The following is a 19817-nucleotide window of genomic DNA, read 5'->3' on the forward strand; positions in this document are numbered from 1 at the left end:
TGCGTTTTTTTTAAAAAAAAAGTTATCAAGCTCTTAAAAAATCACCCGTTATTACCATAACGGGTAAAAACAGTTTGAGAGCCGATGGTAGCAGTCATCCACGTGAAACAAAGGTAAGCTTACAAAACATGAGAATAGGTACAAAATTGTCAATGAGTTAAGACCTCCATTATTTGTTTATATTTAAGTTTTTAGGTAACTTTTCATTCAGTATTTATTCGTTAACTATTTTTAAATTTCACGCATTTAAGACTGTTTTCAACCACCAAAATAATTGTACATATTTATATGTATGTGCATAGTCAATGAACCGCATTATTTGCTAAATATAAGTACATATATATGGCACAAAAAATTGTTCACACACAGCAGCACAAATAAAATTCGCAAAAAAGTATATTTTCAGAACACACTATGCAAAACACGCAGTTTGAAAATCGTCGAAAATTTTTTTAAAAATACTTTGTTCCGACGCGCTCAATTCCCACAACGTTCGAGACACACATTTGACTGAGGCGGACCGACGTCAATAGGTGACCAGCTCCTTCGTATACAATTTGTTGCCCATACAACAGCAACAACAAAGAGCGTATAAACATTCTCTATAAATATACATACATATACATATTTGTGTTTGCATTTAGAAAGCAGCGAGAACTGACAGCTGACAAACAAGGAAAAAACTAAATTTTTTTGAGAACTTCTCAACTATCAACTATATGTCCATACATATGTAAATTTGTATGTATATATATCTTACTAACTATCTGGCTGCCTTACTGTCTGCCTGGGCGCCCAAACTCGGCACATGAGCAACAAAAATTTTAGAGGCAAAAAAAAAGAGCGTGCCACAATTTGTTGGCATAAACTGAATAGTGGCCTAAATGGCAGCAACTGCCAAAAATGCTGCTGCCACACACTTTTCTTCCTCTTCTTCTGCGCGTTATTCTCTTTCTATTGCACAAATATTTATGTTGACTTTTGTTTTCACATTTTTTCGCCTAAATATTTACACCATGCTAGACAGATGAGGTAGCTAGAAATAGACTAATACATGTACACTAGGGTGGTCCAAAAACAGTACAGTCAGAATTTTATTGCCGCCACCCCCTAGTTTCCTAAGTATTTTATATGGGGAAAAAACGTTTCGTAGAAATGATATAGAACTCTTGAATATCGATATTTATCGATCGGAAAACTCTGTTTCTCATCAGGAGACTTCCAATATTAATATCCAATACTAAATATTTTTTGTTGTTCCCCCCCCCCCCCCCGTTGCATTTTCTGGGGGTTTTGGCGGACCTATAAAAACTAGTTACTATGAAAAAAATGGTTTAATAAATAAATAATTGGGTATTATTATGGGGAATCTGCTGAAGAGAAACAGAGGTATTCGGTCGAAAAAAGAATTCTACACCATTTCTACGAAAAGTTGTTCTTTCCCCCATTTAAAATACATGGAAAACTTTGAGCGCTTTGAGCACTCCCTAAATTGGTATATTTTTCAGTATAGAACAATGCTAGTGGGTGGCGGCATGAAAATTCCGACTTTACTTTTTCAAATACAATTCTGGACCACTCTAATGTAAACGCATGCATATAAATTTAAGTTAATAGCGGCACGTAATAGACACCAGCAAATAAAATAAAAATAAATTAATTCGAAAAGCTATAAAACAAGGCACTTGCATGTACATATGGATGAAAAAAAATTTACTCACGCAAAAGCAAGGCGGAGAAAAGAGTTTAGTTCTTGAGCTGTAGTGCACTATTTTTATTATCGAAAAACCGAAGCTAACGGAGAGTGACAAAACTTTTAACTAACGTCTCTCCTCTACATTTTTGGCCACAAAACAACAGTTTCCGTTTTACATACGTGTGAATGTATCGTAAGTCCAGTAAACCAAAAAACTAAAACGTTTAGAAAGCTCTCTGTGCCTCCTACTGATGTAAACTAGTTGCGACTAAACCTGCGGAAATAGTAATGGATAAAGAAAGCTTTTACTCTATGCTTTATATCACTGACGATCAGAGAGAGAGAGCTTTCCGCCGCGCGCATCCTGAATGGACTATATTCTGAAAGCCTAATTATGGCAACTTGACTTAACTTAAAGGAATGTAGAACTTAGGAAATTAAAATGAAACAGATTAGACGCGGCATTAAGTTAGGTTAAGTTTCAGCTGTTCAATTATAAGCAACATCCATTTAAGAGAATGTTTAAGTGAGAGCTTGTAAGTTACCTTAAGTTGCCATAATCAGACCATAAGGTTATATGCACAGCTATTTTCGCGTCAGAGAGCTTCAATTCTATGCAGATCTTATTAAACCACTGATGGGCACCGCCTTACCCGCGGGCAAAGCTCTTTTAAACTTTCCGTACATTTTGTATAGGCCCGTATTGAGTAAAAGTTCTCTCTGCGCATCACTGCTTACTACTTAAATTTTTAAAAAGCTTCTTCCGCGGTATATTGTGTTTAAAGCTGTATGTGAATTGCCTATCAAAGTGCACAGAGTAAAAGTATAATCGGATCGCCAGCGGTGTAAATTAAAAAGAAGCTTTAAAAAGCTATGACGATCAGATATAACTTTTCTCTGTTCGCGCTCTATTGGACTTATTCCAAAATTAGAAAGCTTTTTCCGTTTCAGAGAGCTGTCAAGCTGTGCAATTTTCTATATAAATGCTACAAAGTTTTAAAAGGCCTATTCCGCGTTATATGGTTTTTAAAGCCTTTTATGAATTCTCTACGAAGTACGCGCACGAAGTAAACGTTCCATCTGAACGCCATTGGTATAAACTAAAAAAATCTTTAGAAAGCTGTGCAAGCTTTCAACTTTTCGCCTATTACCGTTGATCAGTAATTATTCTTGAACTTGATATGCGGATAGCAATCAGCTTTTCATGAGATAAGTGCAAGTTTCAGTGACGATACTAAAATGAAAACGATCATTGGAAGGCAAGATTTTGAAATTCTTAAAGATTTATTTGCATACAAAGATATGCACATATGTTTCACATTTGCTGAACTATTAAAGTAAACAAAAAATTCCACTCATTTCCGATGCATGGACCGAGGCTATGAACATTTAGCGCTGCCACGAATTCTGTAATGGAAAAGGGTCTGGCAAAAACATTAAAATTGCATAATAAATTTCCACATTTCATTTACGCTAAAAATACAAAATTCGCACACAGCAGCCATCGGTACTTGGAAGGCTAAATATTATTCCGGCACTTTAAGCAAATGACTACTGGAAGTTTGTAGTTCTATTTTTCGTCTTTGAAAATTAGATTTGATAACAGTATGTATCACATATGTATATTTATACATACTATATGTGTGGCATTTTATTAAAAGAACTTAAGTGGCTTTAGAAGGTTTGACTTTGAATTAAAAAATAAAAAGTTTCGCTTAAAAACTTTTAAATTTTTACTAAGCTTTTATTAAAATGGCATCTTAAACTACAACAGTTAATCGTTAAAATATGGTTTGGAAACCCATTGAAATATCGCTTTCAAGGGAAAATGGCTTATCTCGAGATCATTTTTTTTTTGTCTGAAATTTGATTATAACTTTTATATTTATTGCAATTGCAATGACTGACCGATATACAATTTATTTTCTAAACGAAATAAATTTATCATTGCATTCCTTTTCTTTACTATAAATTTGCTTTATACATATAAACCAGTGTAAATCCAGATTCCATATTATCGTGGCGCATTTCCGCTATTTAATCAAATGGAAACTTTATGAATAAGTGGAACATATACTTGAAATGTATTTGCATATGTATGTACATACATACACGTATGGACATACACACATATTGCATTCAATATGCTGCACCACTTGTTGCAACACTGCATATTGTTGATGAAAGATCTTTTGTTCACTTCAGTTTTTTTTTCGTTTTCTTCTTCTTCTTCATTGCGCTTATCAATTTGGAGAAAGGAAGAGCAACGCAATGCCTTTAAGCTTAGCATAAATGTTGCAATTTGTAGTGCGTAAAGTCATATTTAATTATATACACTTAAATACTTGTGATTTCGAAAGGCACGGCGAGTGGCACAAATTAAGTGATAGGTTGCATCGCCAACATAGCAGGCTGGAGCTACAATGGATTACAGCCAGAGATGTTATAAAGCTGGCGAGTGCATGCAGATTAAAATCATTTTCGACATAAAGTTACAGACATATTCATACATACATATGTATGTATGTACACATATTTAAGCACACACTAAAAGATGAGCTTATTTCGGGCTTTTTAATTTTAGTTTTTAATTGCCGTTGCTTCCTCAACGATTGTTAATTGGATTAACTCACAACCAATTAGGGCGCTCAATATGTAAATGTACATATGAATGTACACATGTACAGTAGAGTGTTTCAAAAACAGTAAAGGCGGAATTTTAATGCCGCCACCGCTAGGATAGGACCCCTTTTTTTTGTTTTGAAATCAAAAAATATTTGGGGAGTGCTCAAAGCTTTCCATGTATTGCATATGCATGGAGTCGAAGACATAGATAACAATGTTTAACCGAAGATTAGCGTTAACCAGGCATTGAGTAACCGGCCTTTGGTTGGTAATGATTTCACTTATGTCAGAAAACGTAAAAAGCTTTGAAGCGGAATAATCTGAGAATAGACTTTAAATCAGCGTTGGGCAGAGAGAGCTTTTACTCTGCTCTCACCTATACAAAATGTATAGGCAGTGCCCATCAGTGCTTTAAATCTATAAAAGCGATGGGCACAGAGAGCTTTTAATCTGCGCGCGCCTATACAAAAATTATAGAAAGCTTAAAATAATTTTGTCCGAGGGCAAGGCAGTTCCCACCTCCATTAAATGCTTATTTTATCCATTACTATTCCAGAGGGCATCTTTTGGTCATTTTCACGCGTACAAGGCATTTCCACAGTTCTCTGCTATCACCGATTTACAGGGCAAATCTGGCTAAGCCAAATGAAAGACAGATGTCAAGATAGTTCGAAAGACTTTTGTTATTCTAGCACAAACGTCTTAGAAAAAAAGCTCTCTCTCATTCACCACTCATAGTGAAAACCTATTTTGAGAGAAAGCACTTGTACATCATTTAGATCGCAAAGCACAGCCGTGCCGAGTTCAAGTCTCGAACAGCGATTTTGGTTATTGTTTTACTTGATTTTTAATTTTTTTTTTTTAGAAAAAAAATCTTTAATTTAATTAATAGAAAGTTATTTTCTGTATTTTTTTCTTTATTAATAAAATTTATTTTCTAACTCAATTTAATTATCTTTTAATGTTAATATATTCTTGTTTTGAAAGGAAAATTTTTTTATGTCATTTAATTTGTATGAACTTATTTTATTTTTTTTGTTTTAAATTAATTTCTTTTATTGTTTTCAGCTTAATTTTCCTTTCATTTGTAGATTTTGTGGTTTAAAAAAGATAAACAAAATTATTAATTTCAGTTGATTTTTAGAAATTTATTTTATTATTTTTTTATTTAATTTGTTTTTCTTTCGTTTCCATTTCATGTTTAGATTTTATTGTTTTAAAAAGAAAAATATATTTTTTTCTTGTTTTAATTTTTTTTTTAATTTAATTCTCTTTGTATTTTTAGATTTCGTTCTAAAACCAAAAATATATATATTTTTTTAATATTTCATTTGTAAGTACTATTTTCGTCTATATTGATTTATTTGGTTTTAATCTTTTAAAAAGAAACCAAATAAGATTTTTTATTTTCATTTAATTAAAAAAATATTTTCTACTTATTTTTTGCTTTATTTTATTTTCCTTTTTTCTTTTTTTATATTAGTTTTTTTATTTATTATTTTTGATATTTTTAAAAAGAGAAATGAATGTTTATTAATTGAATTAAATAAAGGAAAAAACTTATGGCTAAAAGGCGAACAGCACATTGCTAAGGCCTCCTTATTAGCAGATCTTTCTTTGTCTTTCGAAGGACTGTGGTGAGTTGAAAGGCAGTTGCCAGAATTGCACTGTCCGATTTTCGACGATCGGGGATACTTTTAACTACGCTGAACGCGGTCATACAAAAACTTTAAAGAGCTTTATAAAAAACTGAATACATTTTGGATCAGTGTAGGCCAGGGGCGATCCTTAAATTAGCTCCAATCGGTTATGAAAAACCGTGAAGTGTTGAACTACGCTGCTTAATGATGGTGATATTTTCAGTGCTTTTTAAAATCGATTATTTTTTTTTGTTAATCAGTAATTGATTTGGTGTATTTTCTTTGCAACATTATAGCCAATAAACTTTTTTTCAAGCACAAATGTTTCTTTATTCTCATATTTAAAAGCAATCACAATTAATTCACACTTTTGTTTTCAGCACTTAAATCTGTTGGAGAAAACTAAAGCTAAAAATACTATGCGGCACAAACTAGTCTGTGTGCTATTGGGATTTATCGATTTTGTTTTAATTTCACTTTCTTCTTTCTTTTTGTTTATATTTTCTATTTTTTCTAATTTCCATTTAATGTGACATTTGTACTATTTAACGTTATCGCTTTTACTATCTGTATTCGATTTTCGGCTTTTTAACTTTAACTACGGTATCCAACTTTTATTGATTTATTATATATACACACGTGCTTACATATGTATGTATGTATGCATATTTTAATTTAGAGTACTCGTAAAAAGACTACTTTTTTCATTTCTACTAATTATATATCGTAAACATCATAATTAATTACCTCACTTTCTTCATCCGTATTCAACATGGTTCTTTTCTTCGTATAGATTTAACCGTTTGTCGTCTTTACGCGTTGACTTGTATTTTATTAATAATTTCACTACGTACATTTGTAATAAACTAAATTCGCGAGCGTTCCAAGTTGTCAATTTTATATTAAACGACTGTTGTGCACGAAAGAAAGGGTGGCGGTCAATATGTGGCATGCTACACATGTATTTGAATGTATATACTCGTGTATATTTACATATAGACGGGCATAAACACCAAAGCAAAAATAGTTCATTAATTACTTAATGTACGAGGGTGCACTGAAAAGTTCTTAGTTCAAGCAATTTTACGATAAAAAGCAGGAACCATTCATATAGGTTTTCATACTTTTAAAAAAGATACTTAGGTGTTAGAAGCCTACAGTATTCATGATAATAGCTACCTTGAGATTGTGATTACATCGTCAATTACTTGAAGCTCAACATAGGGGGCGCTGAAATAGTTTCTGCAGGTAACTTTCGTTTGACTCGAGCCCAACTTGATTTTGTTGCATATTTATGGGGGCAGTTCTAAGGCCACTCTCTGTAAAGGTTCTATCCCACTCGTTCACCGACCAACAGTATATCAACTTCAAAATATCTCTCAAACCGACTAGGACATATGTACACATAGAGCAAGTTACTTTTGGCACTCCCATTTGGGTATCATAGAACTAAGTCTTAAAGTGGCAGCCAGGATAAAATAGAATCATCGACCTTTGAATCTTAATCAGCCAGACCACTCCTGCGTTCACCAAACAGAGCTCGCGCCTATAAACGAGGCTGCACCATAGATTAAAGACTCTTTTCGTAACTTGCCTTCAGTACCTATCCACCCTAATAGCCAATCAGCTATACAGGGCTATGAATCGTCGTTTCTAGTGATAATAGAATGCAGGCAAGTCTTTAACAAGCTAGTTTCTAGATTTTCCGCCCACATAGTATCGATGAGGACGGGAACCTGCTTGTCTGACGTAAATTTCTCTCGCCAAGCGGGTCTATCTTTATCTACCAGCAAATAATGGCTTAAATCATACATTTTCAAGAAGGCAAATAAAATGTAGTTCACCATATCCACTTGTGTAACAACCTGGCTTCGATAAGAGAATGTCCGGCTTACTCATTCATCTAGAACGTCTTCTATCTCGGCAAATTCATGTTAGTAGATTGGACCTGTGGGCAAATGTTTTTCAATGCGGAAAGAATTGAAAGCATAGAACACAATTTTGTCACTGCCCTGGCATAGCAGGATCTACAGAACACTCATTTCAAAATTACACTCCACTCAGGTTTCCGAACTTCATTTAAAAAAGCCTTGAAGTTCTTGGTGTGGTGTGGGTGCTGAAATACATATCACCAAAAGGCTTGGTAAGGAGTTCTACTTTTGCTTCTTTAACTGGCTGGCCCCTCAAATGGTACCACAACAACCCTCTTGCCTCTCTACTATACTTGAGCACGCAATCACTTCAACCAAAGTTACCCTAATATTTATAAGCCTCCCTCGTATGTGTTTGTGAATGTATTGTACAATAAATGAAGAATTTTTATTAGCTTACATAGCACGGCAGTCGCTTAAAATTCTTTTACCATCTAGACCAATTTAAATTGAATTATGAATTAAATCGTGAATGACCTTGAACTTGAAGAATAACGCCAAGGGTTAAAGGAAAAAGTAATTTGAAAATACGAAAAAATTAGTTGATCGAACAAAATTCTTTCTAAATTTTCATATCCCTGTATGTATGTGTACTAGAAAGCTTTCTTCCGTAAATTTAATAAAATATGTGACAATTATTTGTCCATCTAATAAAATATTACTGATACCACGCCCGATTCATGTAGAGCTATGTATTAATTTGATTAGTAGTAGCGTGGTACTTGTAGTAATTTTTACCTTTTTGATTAATGTATTTAATTAGACGCAATCAGAGTTATTGGCGTTGAGTTGAACAAATTATTTTTAGTTTTTCATTCATTTCAAAATTCAAAAAAAAAAATACATCCCATTGTTATCCTGTTATCGGACTAGGCTTAAAAGTTGCGGAATGAGTGACAGTTTTTAGAAAAATTTTTCAAGAGAATCGATAAGTACGTGTTTTTTTAGAAATCACCATTTTATATTAAAAATTTGAAAATTTTGTAGAAATACAGATTACAAATTTTTTGAATCTTATTTTTCGGAATTCGATTCAAATATGCCCTATTTCAACATATTTTCAATATGGTTTCAGATAAGATAGACCGTTCTTCAACCAAATTCCGAAGTACGGCGTTCTTTAGCCATTTTTTCAGATAGGTCGATCTTCCACTCAGCCGTCGATATTGCAAAAGTGTTTTGAAAATAAAAAAAAATAAAGAAAATGGTTCCAATCGATTAATTTTTGGCAAAGTTATAGGTATTTACAAAAAGGAAAGTTTTTTTTTTAAATCGATAGCTCTTAAACGGCTGGACAAAAAAGTTTAAAAATCAAGCAAGAAAAATTATGAAAAAAATCGGAGATGCAAAAGCCAAATGATTTCAGAATTGGGCTGGAATGCCCCATATACTACTTAGTACATCAGAATGAATGTGTCTATGTCATCCAATGGGTTACAATTAGTTACCCACAACTACAAACTAGGAAAAAGCGAAATAAGTACACGAGAAATTCAATGCAACCCAGCCACCGAAAAATCCTAGAAAGGAAAAGCAAGTGAATGAAATGCGAATTTTTGTCCATTTTCGGATACTTTGACGATCCCTTTTCGGGCTACGGTGTGCGGCAGAAACGTACCGAAAATTGATTTGCAATGGATAAGTTTTTGGCTGTTTTTCAGAAATTGTTGCTTTCAAAAAACATGTTCTTTTTTGAACGTTTCTCGGTTATGAAAATGAATGAAAATTGAAGTTGTTTTCTCTACGCTTCCAGGTACGGAAAATTGTACCAGACCGCACTGTCGGCAAAATTTACGTTTTTCTGCTGGCTGGGAGGCAACTGACATTTTTAACCCAACATTAGCTGACCACAACCAGCCTTTATTTCATTTTGTTCGGCTCGTTTCAGTAAATTGACCTTAAACGCCAGAGTTATGCTTAGGCGAACGACAAGTGTATGGATAAATTAAAATAAAAATGGGTTACGGCTTTGTATACCTAGAGTTGGTTGTGGATGCACGGGTGCTACTAAATGGAGGACGAAAGTAGAAAAAAGTACAAGTTGATTGGTTTCTCACTACGCTTGTATGTACTCTGCAAGGTATAATTATATACACACACATGCATAATATAAGCTGACTACATTGGTTATGTAAATACCAAAGATACATTCGTAAAGAATGTACACGAAAAAAACTGGTCACAGTTAAAACGTTCTAAAACATAAATATATTAATGGAATTCAACGATATTTACATATATTTACATCTAAACTTAGTTTATTGAAAATTCGTTAAAAAAGAGTTAATTCTCCTTGTAATAAGCAAACGATCGCAATTTTGACTTTATGTCCTTCATTAGCCCTTGCACAGAAGTTTCAAAGATTTCCTTGGAAACCAGCTGCCATTTATTTTTGAATTGTTGTGCGTTTTTTACAGCTTTGTGGGTCTTAAGAAGTTTGGATTTCATAACGGCCCAGTAGGTTTCGATCGGCCGATGCTCTGGACAATTAGGTGGATTCACCTCTTTTGCTACAAAATACACTTTGTTTCTATGTTACCATCCTAAAGCCATTTTTCCGTAATGACATATCGCGAGATCAGGCCAAAAAAGCACTGGATCTTTATGAAGCCGTATAAGAGGTAAAAGTCGCTTTTGCAGACACTCCTTAACATAAATTTCTTGGTTAATTGTACCAGTGCTTACAAAAGGATCACTTTTGAAGCCGCATTGGCAAATTGCCTGCCAAATGAGAAACTTTTTGGGAAATTTGTCAAACTTTTTGTTTTTATATTTATCTGCAACATTGCCTCTTTTATTTGCAGTGTGAAATTCGCGGCCCCGGATTTGTTTAAAATCGGCTTTTACGTACGATTCGTCATCCATAACAATACAGCCAAATTTTTGTATGAGACTGTCGTACAATTTCCGAGCACGTTGTTTCGCCAACAAATTTTGCTTACCGTTGCGATTAGGTGCTGCATTCACTTTGTAAGAACGTAGTCCTGCTGTTTTGCATACTTTTTGTATATACGAAGACGACATGTTTAATTTTTTGCCGACATCTCTTACCGAAAGTCCAGGATTTTTCTTAAAAGCAGATAACACTTCCTTTGCCTTAATTTCGCAAGCAAATCCTTTTTTTCTGCCACTACCAGGGTTCCTTTTTAATGATAAACATTCATTGTATTTTTTAAGCACATAAGTAACGGTAGACTTTGGAAATTTTAGCTTTTTTGCGATGTCGTTATGGAACATGCTGGGATTTTCCAGCTTTTTGCGCAATATTAACTCGCGATCGATTTCTTTCTTGGTCCTCGTTTCTACACTGATTTTTGTTACTAAAAAGAAATGATGCAGTAAGGTGGAAAATGCTTCCAGCTTTTTAAGTGTCTACCGATTTTTATTATAATGTTATGATGAACCGAGCTATGCTTGGTTATGTGCGACCAGTTTTTTCGTGTACATTCTTTAGTACATATCCATGCATACATATGTACATTGTGCATAATACGTGCATATGCATATGGAAGTAAATGAAAAACGTCGAACAGTCGGAAAATTTCACAAACGACTTCCAACCCTGCTTAAAAAAGAAACTATTCAACAATAAACAAATTTAGGAAAGTCATATTTTCAATACGAAGAAAATGGACGCCGAAAGACGTGATTGCGAAAAGCTTGAGATGCTGGCAGTGAGGGATGTGGGGCGATAGACCTTTCAACGACACCGTGTGAGGGACTGAAGCCCTTCATAACCAACTGATTGAACCTTATCAGCGTGGCTTCAGACCTGGAGAATCCACCACAAACCACACAACTTTTAGTGCTGTCCGAACTGGGATGGACTTCACCGAGTAGATCGAGACTCATCTGATCTTAGAAAGCATAATATGAGCTGTCAATATGAATCGTAGCGCTGTCATATACATATAGCAATATAATAAAGCTTCTGGCTTATGCGAATGATATTTACTACATCGGACTCAACAACAGAGCCATGAGCGCAATATTTTCCAGCTAAGAAAAAGAGGCAAACGAGGCGGATCTAGCGGTAAACGGGAATGGTGAGATGCACCTAGGGTACAGTTTTGAAAGCACCAATAATGTTAGCCTGCAAATAAAGCGAAGAGTTATTCTTGCGAGCAGGTCTTACTTTGGAATGGGTAGGCAATTGAAAAGCAGAGCCTTTTCTCGATGGATTCTCTTGTCATGTCATGGAACGATTATGCTCTGGTGAAAATATGTCTGTAAAGTTGGCATATGAAATGACGCAAAATGGCAAAAAAAAATATGGAAAATAAAAGAAAAAAAGTTCTTTAAAAAGTTTTAACTTTCAAAAAAGTTAAAAGGTTTAATATTTCAAAAAAATACTTAAATATGTGCTTTGCAATAAAAGAACTATTCCTCAAAAGGAAAAAAAGTTCTACCAAATTAAGCCGAAAAAACATGTTTTTTTCAAAAAGGTTGAAAAAGTTTAATGTTTGAAAAAAAATAAATAAATAAAAATTAAAACTGTTTTCAGAAGTATTTGAATAGTTCTAGAGGTCCTGAAAAGGAAAAAAGAGTTCTGTAAAATTACGCCGAAAAAATGTTTTCCCAAAAAATCAAAAAGTAAACAATTTAAACTGTTCTGAGTAACTTTTCAATAGTTCTAGAGTTCCTGAAAAGGAAAAAGAGCTCTGCTAAATTTCATCGAAAAAAAGGTTTAACCAAAGAAGTTGAAAAAATCTAATGTGTACATAAATAAATATTAAAACTCAGTTGCTTTCAACAGGCATAGAGTTCCTGAAAAGCAAACAAAGGTACGAAAAATGCGATAAAATGGTTATAAATAATAATAAACAGAAGACATTTTATAGCTGGTACCGAACTCGGTACATTCTGTTTGGTAGAAAGCACCTCTGCTATCTCGCTTCACGCAAAATAATATTTTTTTTAAAGAATTTTACAACACTTTTAAACTAAATAGTGTAATAAAAAAAAAATATTGTAATCGAATATAAAAGACCTAATAACACCGTGGGTCAAAATCAGAAATATTATATAAAAATATTAATAATATTATATAAATATAAATAAACTCACAAAACTATAGTAAAATAGGCCAAATATAGTAAAACCGCGTTTCAAGTTTTTCTTCTTTTTTTGAAGGACTTTGAAAGATTAATTAAAAATAAATTATTTAAAATATTCAGTGCAATGTAGAATACCAATATTGCTACCAAAGGAAAGAGAAAAATTCAGCAAAATTGAAATAAATTGAATTTTTTCACAAGCTCGAATAGGTATTTAAAATGTCCTTTCAATTAATTTTATTTTTTTTTTAAGCTAGTAAAGTTGTAATGACGAAATTCGCGGAAGTGGTTGAGTGTATATTAAGACATTTTCAATAGCTAATCGTCCTTATGCACCAACAAATTTTCTCTTTTATTTGACACTCATACTGTTTTTCTTATCAGTTATCATATATGTATCTCCAAATTCAAAGTCTTTGTAAATAAAAATCCTGATGTCAGAGAGGAAGACTGAAAACGCAGTTTTACTCTATTTGACCCATGGTTTCGCGAAAGAATCAATATATCTTTTGTGTGAAAAATTTACTGTCGCACGTTGTTATAATTTTCAAATATTTTGCTTAATTTTTTTAACATTCTTAACTCTAAATATACAAATGCTTACTTGTTCGTTGAGATTATCGCAGATTTCGGCACTCAAACCATTCATTTTGTTGTTGCAACAGTGATGTGCCTGCATATCAGCAGCGTCCAGCGCGCCACCGTTATTCACGCTACCAACAACCGCACTCCCATTCACCATCGACGTTTTGTCTTCGAAATCACAGAGTAATTTATTTTTGAAATTTTTCAAATTCTCCAACTTAAAACCGTTTGTATTTGTATTATTTGTTTTATTCGAATTAAATTTACTTGTCAGAGTTTCTAAATTCACCAATTTATTATTATTGTTATTATTATTATTATTGTTGTTGTTGTTGTTATTATTACTACCAATTTGTTCACTTTCACAATTATCGTCACTCAATTTATTCTCAATGAATACCAATGAATTTGGTTCCGATGGCACAATATCTTCAAAATCAGCTGGATTCAAACTCAAGAATTGCTCTTGATCTATCAGTATCGGTTGTTTACCAAAATTATATTGATACTGATTACAACCCAAGGTATAGGCGCCACTATTCAAGGTCGACTGTGTGGCTGTTGTATCGAAGTTGAGGTTCAAATCTTCTAAACTCTCGTTGGAGCGTTTATGATTGGCTTGTTTGTCGCTGCCGAAACATGCGCTGTTGTTGTTGTTGGTGTTGTTGAGCGTTATCGTGCTGCTGGTGGTGCTATTGCTGTTGCTGCTGCAGCTGTTCGTTGCGGGTCCGACAAATTCGAATTGGCCAGCCCACATGTCATAGGCTAAGTCGATGCTGTCGGGCTGGCTGGCCGGTTGGCTACTCATTATGAAGTGGCAGAATAAAAGTATGTAGTTGTTTTTTTTATATTTTTTATATTTAGTAGCTAGTTTTGTGAGTAACACTGCTGCCCGTACTGTAGGTGTGCGATGAGTAGTGTAGGCTTGTTGAGTATTTGGAGTTTGTGGGTGTGGCACTTTATACGGTGTTGAATAATACAATTAACGCTAAAAACTAGTTTTTTTTAATATCTTTCCGCTATTTTGTTTGCGGCGATAATCTTTTTTGACTTTTCTTCTGCAAAAAGTTTTTAAGGCACTTTCTCACTGCTCGCTCTCTTAATAGCATCATTTATTGATACTGTTTTCTTGATAACTTGAGTTGTGTCATTTAGGCATTGCTGTAATAAATAAAACACTACTTTTATATTTTTAAGCTGAGGAAAGGTACTTGCGGTTTTGTAGCACAACCTTTACATATTTGTAATGTTGTTAATCCCATAATTGAGAACTTAGTCGGATTTGTATTCTCATCATCAGGCAATGAAAGGTAATGTTTAGGAAATATTTTGTATTTAATTTAGAAACGATTTATTAAAATTTATTAAGCGCAAATGGTTTTCTTTTATTTAACAGGTTTTGGTGCTAATGACAAGAACATAAATGGTTGGTGGTGGGTGATTTTATTTTTTTTAATTATATATGGAAATTGACAGAAAAAAAATTATTTTCCATTTAAATTGCTGGTGAAACCGGCTGTTACGGTAGTAATTTGTATTTAAATCTGCACAAGTTAGATACATATGTATATATTTTCGTAAAAAGCACATCAATACCTTTCGAACGGTACGTCGATTAGATGGTGTATTCAAAAGATAATGACAAATATGTATCTATGAAAAGTACCAAAAAACACTTTTTTCGAAAAAACTCCGAAAACGCTTCTTTGAAAAAAAATCGTATTGTTTTCATGTTCAGCGACCCAAACCTAGCCTTTTTTAAAGAGGTTATTAGGAATTAGAGGTTGCTTAAGAATCGACAAATAATATTCACAAATTCAAACTTTTCACCCACTAATGTGAAATTAAATTGATTCAGTTTATCGCAAAATATAGGAAAAATATATAACATTCCCATTCACTTAAATTCACTTCGCTCCAATGCACCCAATTTGCTACATTTTTTTATTAAATTTTAGTTCAAATATTTCCCCTTAATTTCGCTAACCGTGCATTTCTCACAACTGACACACATTCCTCATTTTTGTACGAATTTCCGAAACAAATCGATGGCAATCACCGATTTTCTTTTCACTTTGACATCGCCATGTCACTTATGTCATGCCGCAATAATCAATGATGTAATTTTCGTCGCTGCTGTCAATGCGCGCCGCTTCTCTAGCCACACAATAGCAGCGAACGTTACGGGTCTATGACTTGACAGATTATGACAATAAGTGAAAGAAAAGCAACTACAAAAAAATGGAGTAGAGAAAAATCTCAAAGATAGCAACGAAAATGAAGTAGGCTGGAAGAAGCTTTATGCTGCAAACAAATAGCTTATGTACGTCAAGATAAATCCAAAAAAAAAAATAACAAAAGATTGCAAAAATAAAAGCAAACAAGAAAAATAAAACAATAAAATACAAATCCAACCCAAGCTGGTACAACGAAATTGTAAATTATTTCCCGCTTGAGACAGACGTCGTCGCACACACCAAATACTACTTAATACCACAAAGCAATTCAACAATTACGCCGCCAACTTACTGCATTAAGTCGCTTGCATACAGTGGGCATACAGTATGCCAAATTTATGTCAATTCATGTCTTGTGCGTCCACTCATTTGTCAATGAAGTTGTCGCGCTGGCGTTGAACGGCATTCAGCGAATGCGCAGGCGCGTGGGTGGCTGACTGGCTGCTAAGAAGTAAATGCAGTTACTCGTAGTTTAAACAAATTATACATTTGTTACTGTTTATGTGTGGCAAACATGTGTATATTGAGCTGTATAGGTAGCTACTTAAGTAGTGTACAAATAAATACCTACAACTATCTACGCCCGAATGACTTAGAAAGGTGAAGGAAGTTGCTTGGCATTACATATTTGTCACCCTAATGCTTAATTAAAATTTCTGCTTGGTTGCCTTGAAAGTCTGCCCACAAGTGGAATTATTGCGTATGTTGATAAATCTCATAATTAAATTCAGTTTTCTTCATACAACATTTTTAATCTTATTCTGTTTGAAAATACCACAAATTAATCTGCATTCAAGAGTCGAGGTAATAAATGAGCTGCAATAATTTAATAGGTTTCGGTTAGAAGGCGGAAGAGAACAGCGAATTAAGAAATTGGTTACAAGCTGTCACAAGCTTCAGATTTCGAAAAAATTTAAATCGGTGAGTTGAGAAGCTAGTTTGCTGATTTCTTATGCCTCTCAGATTTGTATTAGTAACCGATTATATACGGATAACTGTTTATAGTTTATATAAAATTTTTAAACAACTAACATTTTTCTTCATTTTTAAATTACTAAACATTTATGTTTACTTTTTTCGGTTTAAAGATTACCAAAAAATTATATCCAGTATTTAAATTTCCAAAAATGTGTGCTCAATTTATTAAGTCGCCAACAATTTTAGCCAAATTCTTAGCCATCTTTTTGAATGACCTAAATTTATGTCCAGCTTTTATATTACCAAAAATGTATGCCCATTTCTTGAATCGCCAACAATTAAAAAAAATACATAAAAATTGATTAAAAAACACGTGTTTGAATTTTTTAAATTTATTTCCAATTTTTAGATTCCAAAAAATGTATGACAACTTTTTATGTGCCCAAAAATATGTACCCAACTTTTAAAGTAAGCCAAAATCATTTCCATTATTATTATGACACTCTTGCAGCAAATCTGCAATAACTATTTAACATTTTTAAATTATTTTAAAACCTTAAAAAATTTATGTATGATTTTTGAATGACCAAAAATTTATGGTCACTTTTAAAAATGCAAAAAAAAAAACAATTAAAATGAAGTGCAAAATAATTATATCTTGCTTTTATTATACCAATTTCTTTTTTCTAACGATCAAAAAACACTCGAAATGATTAGCCATTTCTAAAGTGCCAAAAATTTGTTTTCAATTCTGAATTAACAAAACTTTAAGATCAATTTTTGAAAGAAAAAAATAATAATCTGCGGTTTAAAGACCGAAAATGTATAAAAAAATTTAATGATCATTAGGGTCTTATTGAAATTTAGCTAATATTAATATTAAAAAATGTATGTCCAGTTTTTAGCTAGCAAAAATTAATGTCTAGCTTTTATTTTTCGGCGTCAATCGACTTTTTTGTAGATTATTTGCTATTTTGATACTACTAATAAACGTAAATGTGAGTATAATCACAAAATTATGTTCGTTATTTCATTCATGTTTATGCAATAAATTTACACTCAATAAAAGTGGTATTGCTCTAGTTTCCAAAAGTAGTTTTAATTAGTGCACTATTGATATGTAATTTTCAAGCAAACTTATTGTATGGCAAAATAGGCGAACAAAAAAATTGCACATATCGCACACCATCTTCAAAAGTGTCACAACTCAAAATTACATGTTTGTCAGAAAATTGGAAAAACTGTTTCATAGCATATGATAATCACATGGGCAAGGGAGACTTTGCCTTCGTTTTTTTTTAACAAATTATAACACAAATTTGCTCTAGCTTTTGCTGAAACGCAAACGAAATCGCTGTGTACACTTTTAGTGCATGATTTCAAAAATGCCAAATTTTGAGTTGTGCCTCTTTTGTATGTATATGATACCTCATGATTAATTGAATCCACATGTACATACATACATTCACGATTTTCTACACATGTCAATGAATGAGAAAATCTGAGCTATTACGCTCTTTTCAACTTTAAGTATGGGAACATTAGAAGTTGCGGAGAAGTAATTGCAAGAAAATAACAGCTTTCAAACACAAAGTAATTTCAATCAAATTGGAAAACGTTTTTAAGTACAGCAAAAACAAAAATTAAATTTAAATTCTTTTATGGTGGAACTAAAAAGTTCATCATACCAAATGGTTTGCTACATTTTGTGCATACTTCAAAGGATTTAATGTTCCTCATACGCCATGTCACTTTAGTAGAACTTGATACGGGAATGTGTAGGTAGGTAAAAAGTTCATCATACGCCCTGACAATACAATATCCATTTCGAATTTCTGATAAATAATCAAGCACTTATTTAGTGCTTGTCCTGAAATTGATTCGCCATAGAGTGTCCTTATAAAAAATCGAGAGAGACTGGATTGGAAGATATTAAGCTGCCAGCGTATACTTGGCCCAAACTAACTCATAACGACTAAATACTTTTTTTACTTGGTAAAAATTTAAGCATGAAAAGTACTTCAAGCCTATAGGCGGTCATTGATGGGCATTTCAGCATAGGAAGATATTTATTTTAAGTAGATAAAACTCTGCATAGATGCGGAGAAATAGTAAGTAGTCTTTTCAAACACGTATTGCGCTGCTTTTCATTTGCAGAACTCTTAGCGTTTTCTTTATATGATTTAGTTGATGCATCTCACTGATTATAACCCCAAAAAACTGCATCTTCAGATTTACTTCCAAAACATTTCTTAATTCAAGATTTCATTTTATTTACTCGCAACGCAACTATTTGAAAGGGAAAGACTAGTTGTTTAAAAATGCTATTAAAAACAATATTTATTTTAAATGATTGCCAATCAATTTTCCATTTAAGTAGATGACCATAATGGCCGCACATTCCAAAATAGCACTTGGGTAGTGGAAAAATGCAGCATTGCGTAAATTAGTTGCAATTGACTGACTGACTGACTGATTACTGCTATCAAAAGCAACAAGTGTAAAATGAGTAATGACTTTCAATTTCGAAAGAAAAGTGCAATGGATGAAAAACTAAAGAAAATATGTAGCGTGTGGAATGCGAAAATGTGTACATATGTACATTAGGGTGGTCCAAAAATACATGTGGGCGGGGGAAAAAGTAGAGTTCGAATTTTAATGCTCTCACCCTCTAGATTGTTCAATATCGAAAATATACACCTTTTTAATTTATTTCGAAATCAAGGGAAAAAGTAGAGTTCGAATTTTAAAGCTCTCACCCCTAAAATTTTCAATATCAAAAATATACCCCTTTTTAATTTATTTCGAAATCAAAAAGTATTTAGAGGTGGAGAAAAAAAAATTTCGTATAAATGGTATGGAATTCTTGAAAATCAATATATTTCTTTCAGAAAACTCTTTCTCTCTTCAGCAGACTTCCAATAATAATACCCAATTGTTGATTTAACAATTTTTGACGTAGAATACGTCTTACCTTAAGGTATGGGGGCTATGTTCAAATGTTGTAGTTGTAATTTTTAGAGCTTCACAAAAACGCTTATTGCACGAGAACTAATAAAGCGATTTCAAAGAAAAGTGTGGCGTTTCAAAGATAAAATTCCAAACCTGTCGACAGATTCATTTTTGTA

General features: G+C 33.1%; 1 protein-coding gene across 5 annotated transcripts in view; it reads right to left on the bottom strand.

The window, feature by feature from the left end:
• Positions 1-19817, bottom strand: part of nuf (rab11 family-interacting protein nuf) — a 60094-nt gene that overhangs the window by 19080 nt on the left and 21197 nt on the right. For 3 of the 5 annotated variants that reach the window (XM_017618531.1, XM_017618528.1, XM_017618529.1), the window contains exon 2: positions 13554-14695. In XM_017618531.1, the coding sequence (XP_017474020.1) occupies positions 13554-14342 (789 nt within the window). In that variant the 5' untranslated portion in view covers positions 14343-14695. Of the gene's footprint in view, positions 1-6708; positions 6791-13553; positions 14696-19817 lie in introns of those variants that run through there. The other 2 variants (XM_017618530.1, XM_017618534.1) reach the window with 2 other exon arrangements.

The sequence above is a fragment of the Rhagoletis zephyria genome, unplaced genomic scaffold, assembly GCF_001687245.7.
Source record: "Rhagoletis zephyria isolate East Lansing unplaced genomic scaffold, Rhagoletis_zephyria_1.1 Rzeph_scaffold_01651, whole genome shotgun sequence".
Lineage (NCBI taxonomy): Eukaryota > Metazoa > Arthropoda > Insecta > Diptera > Tephritidae > Rhagoletis > Rhagoletis zephyria.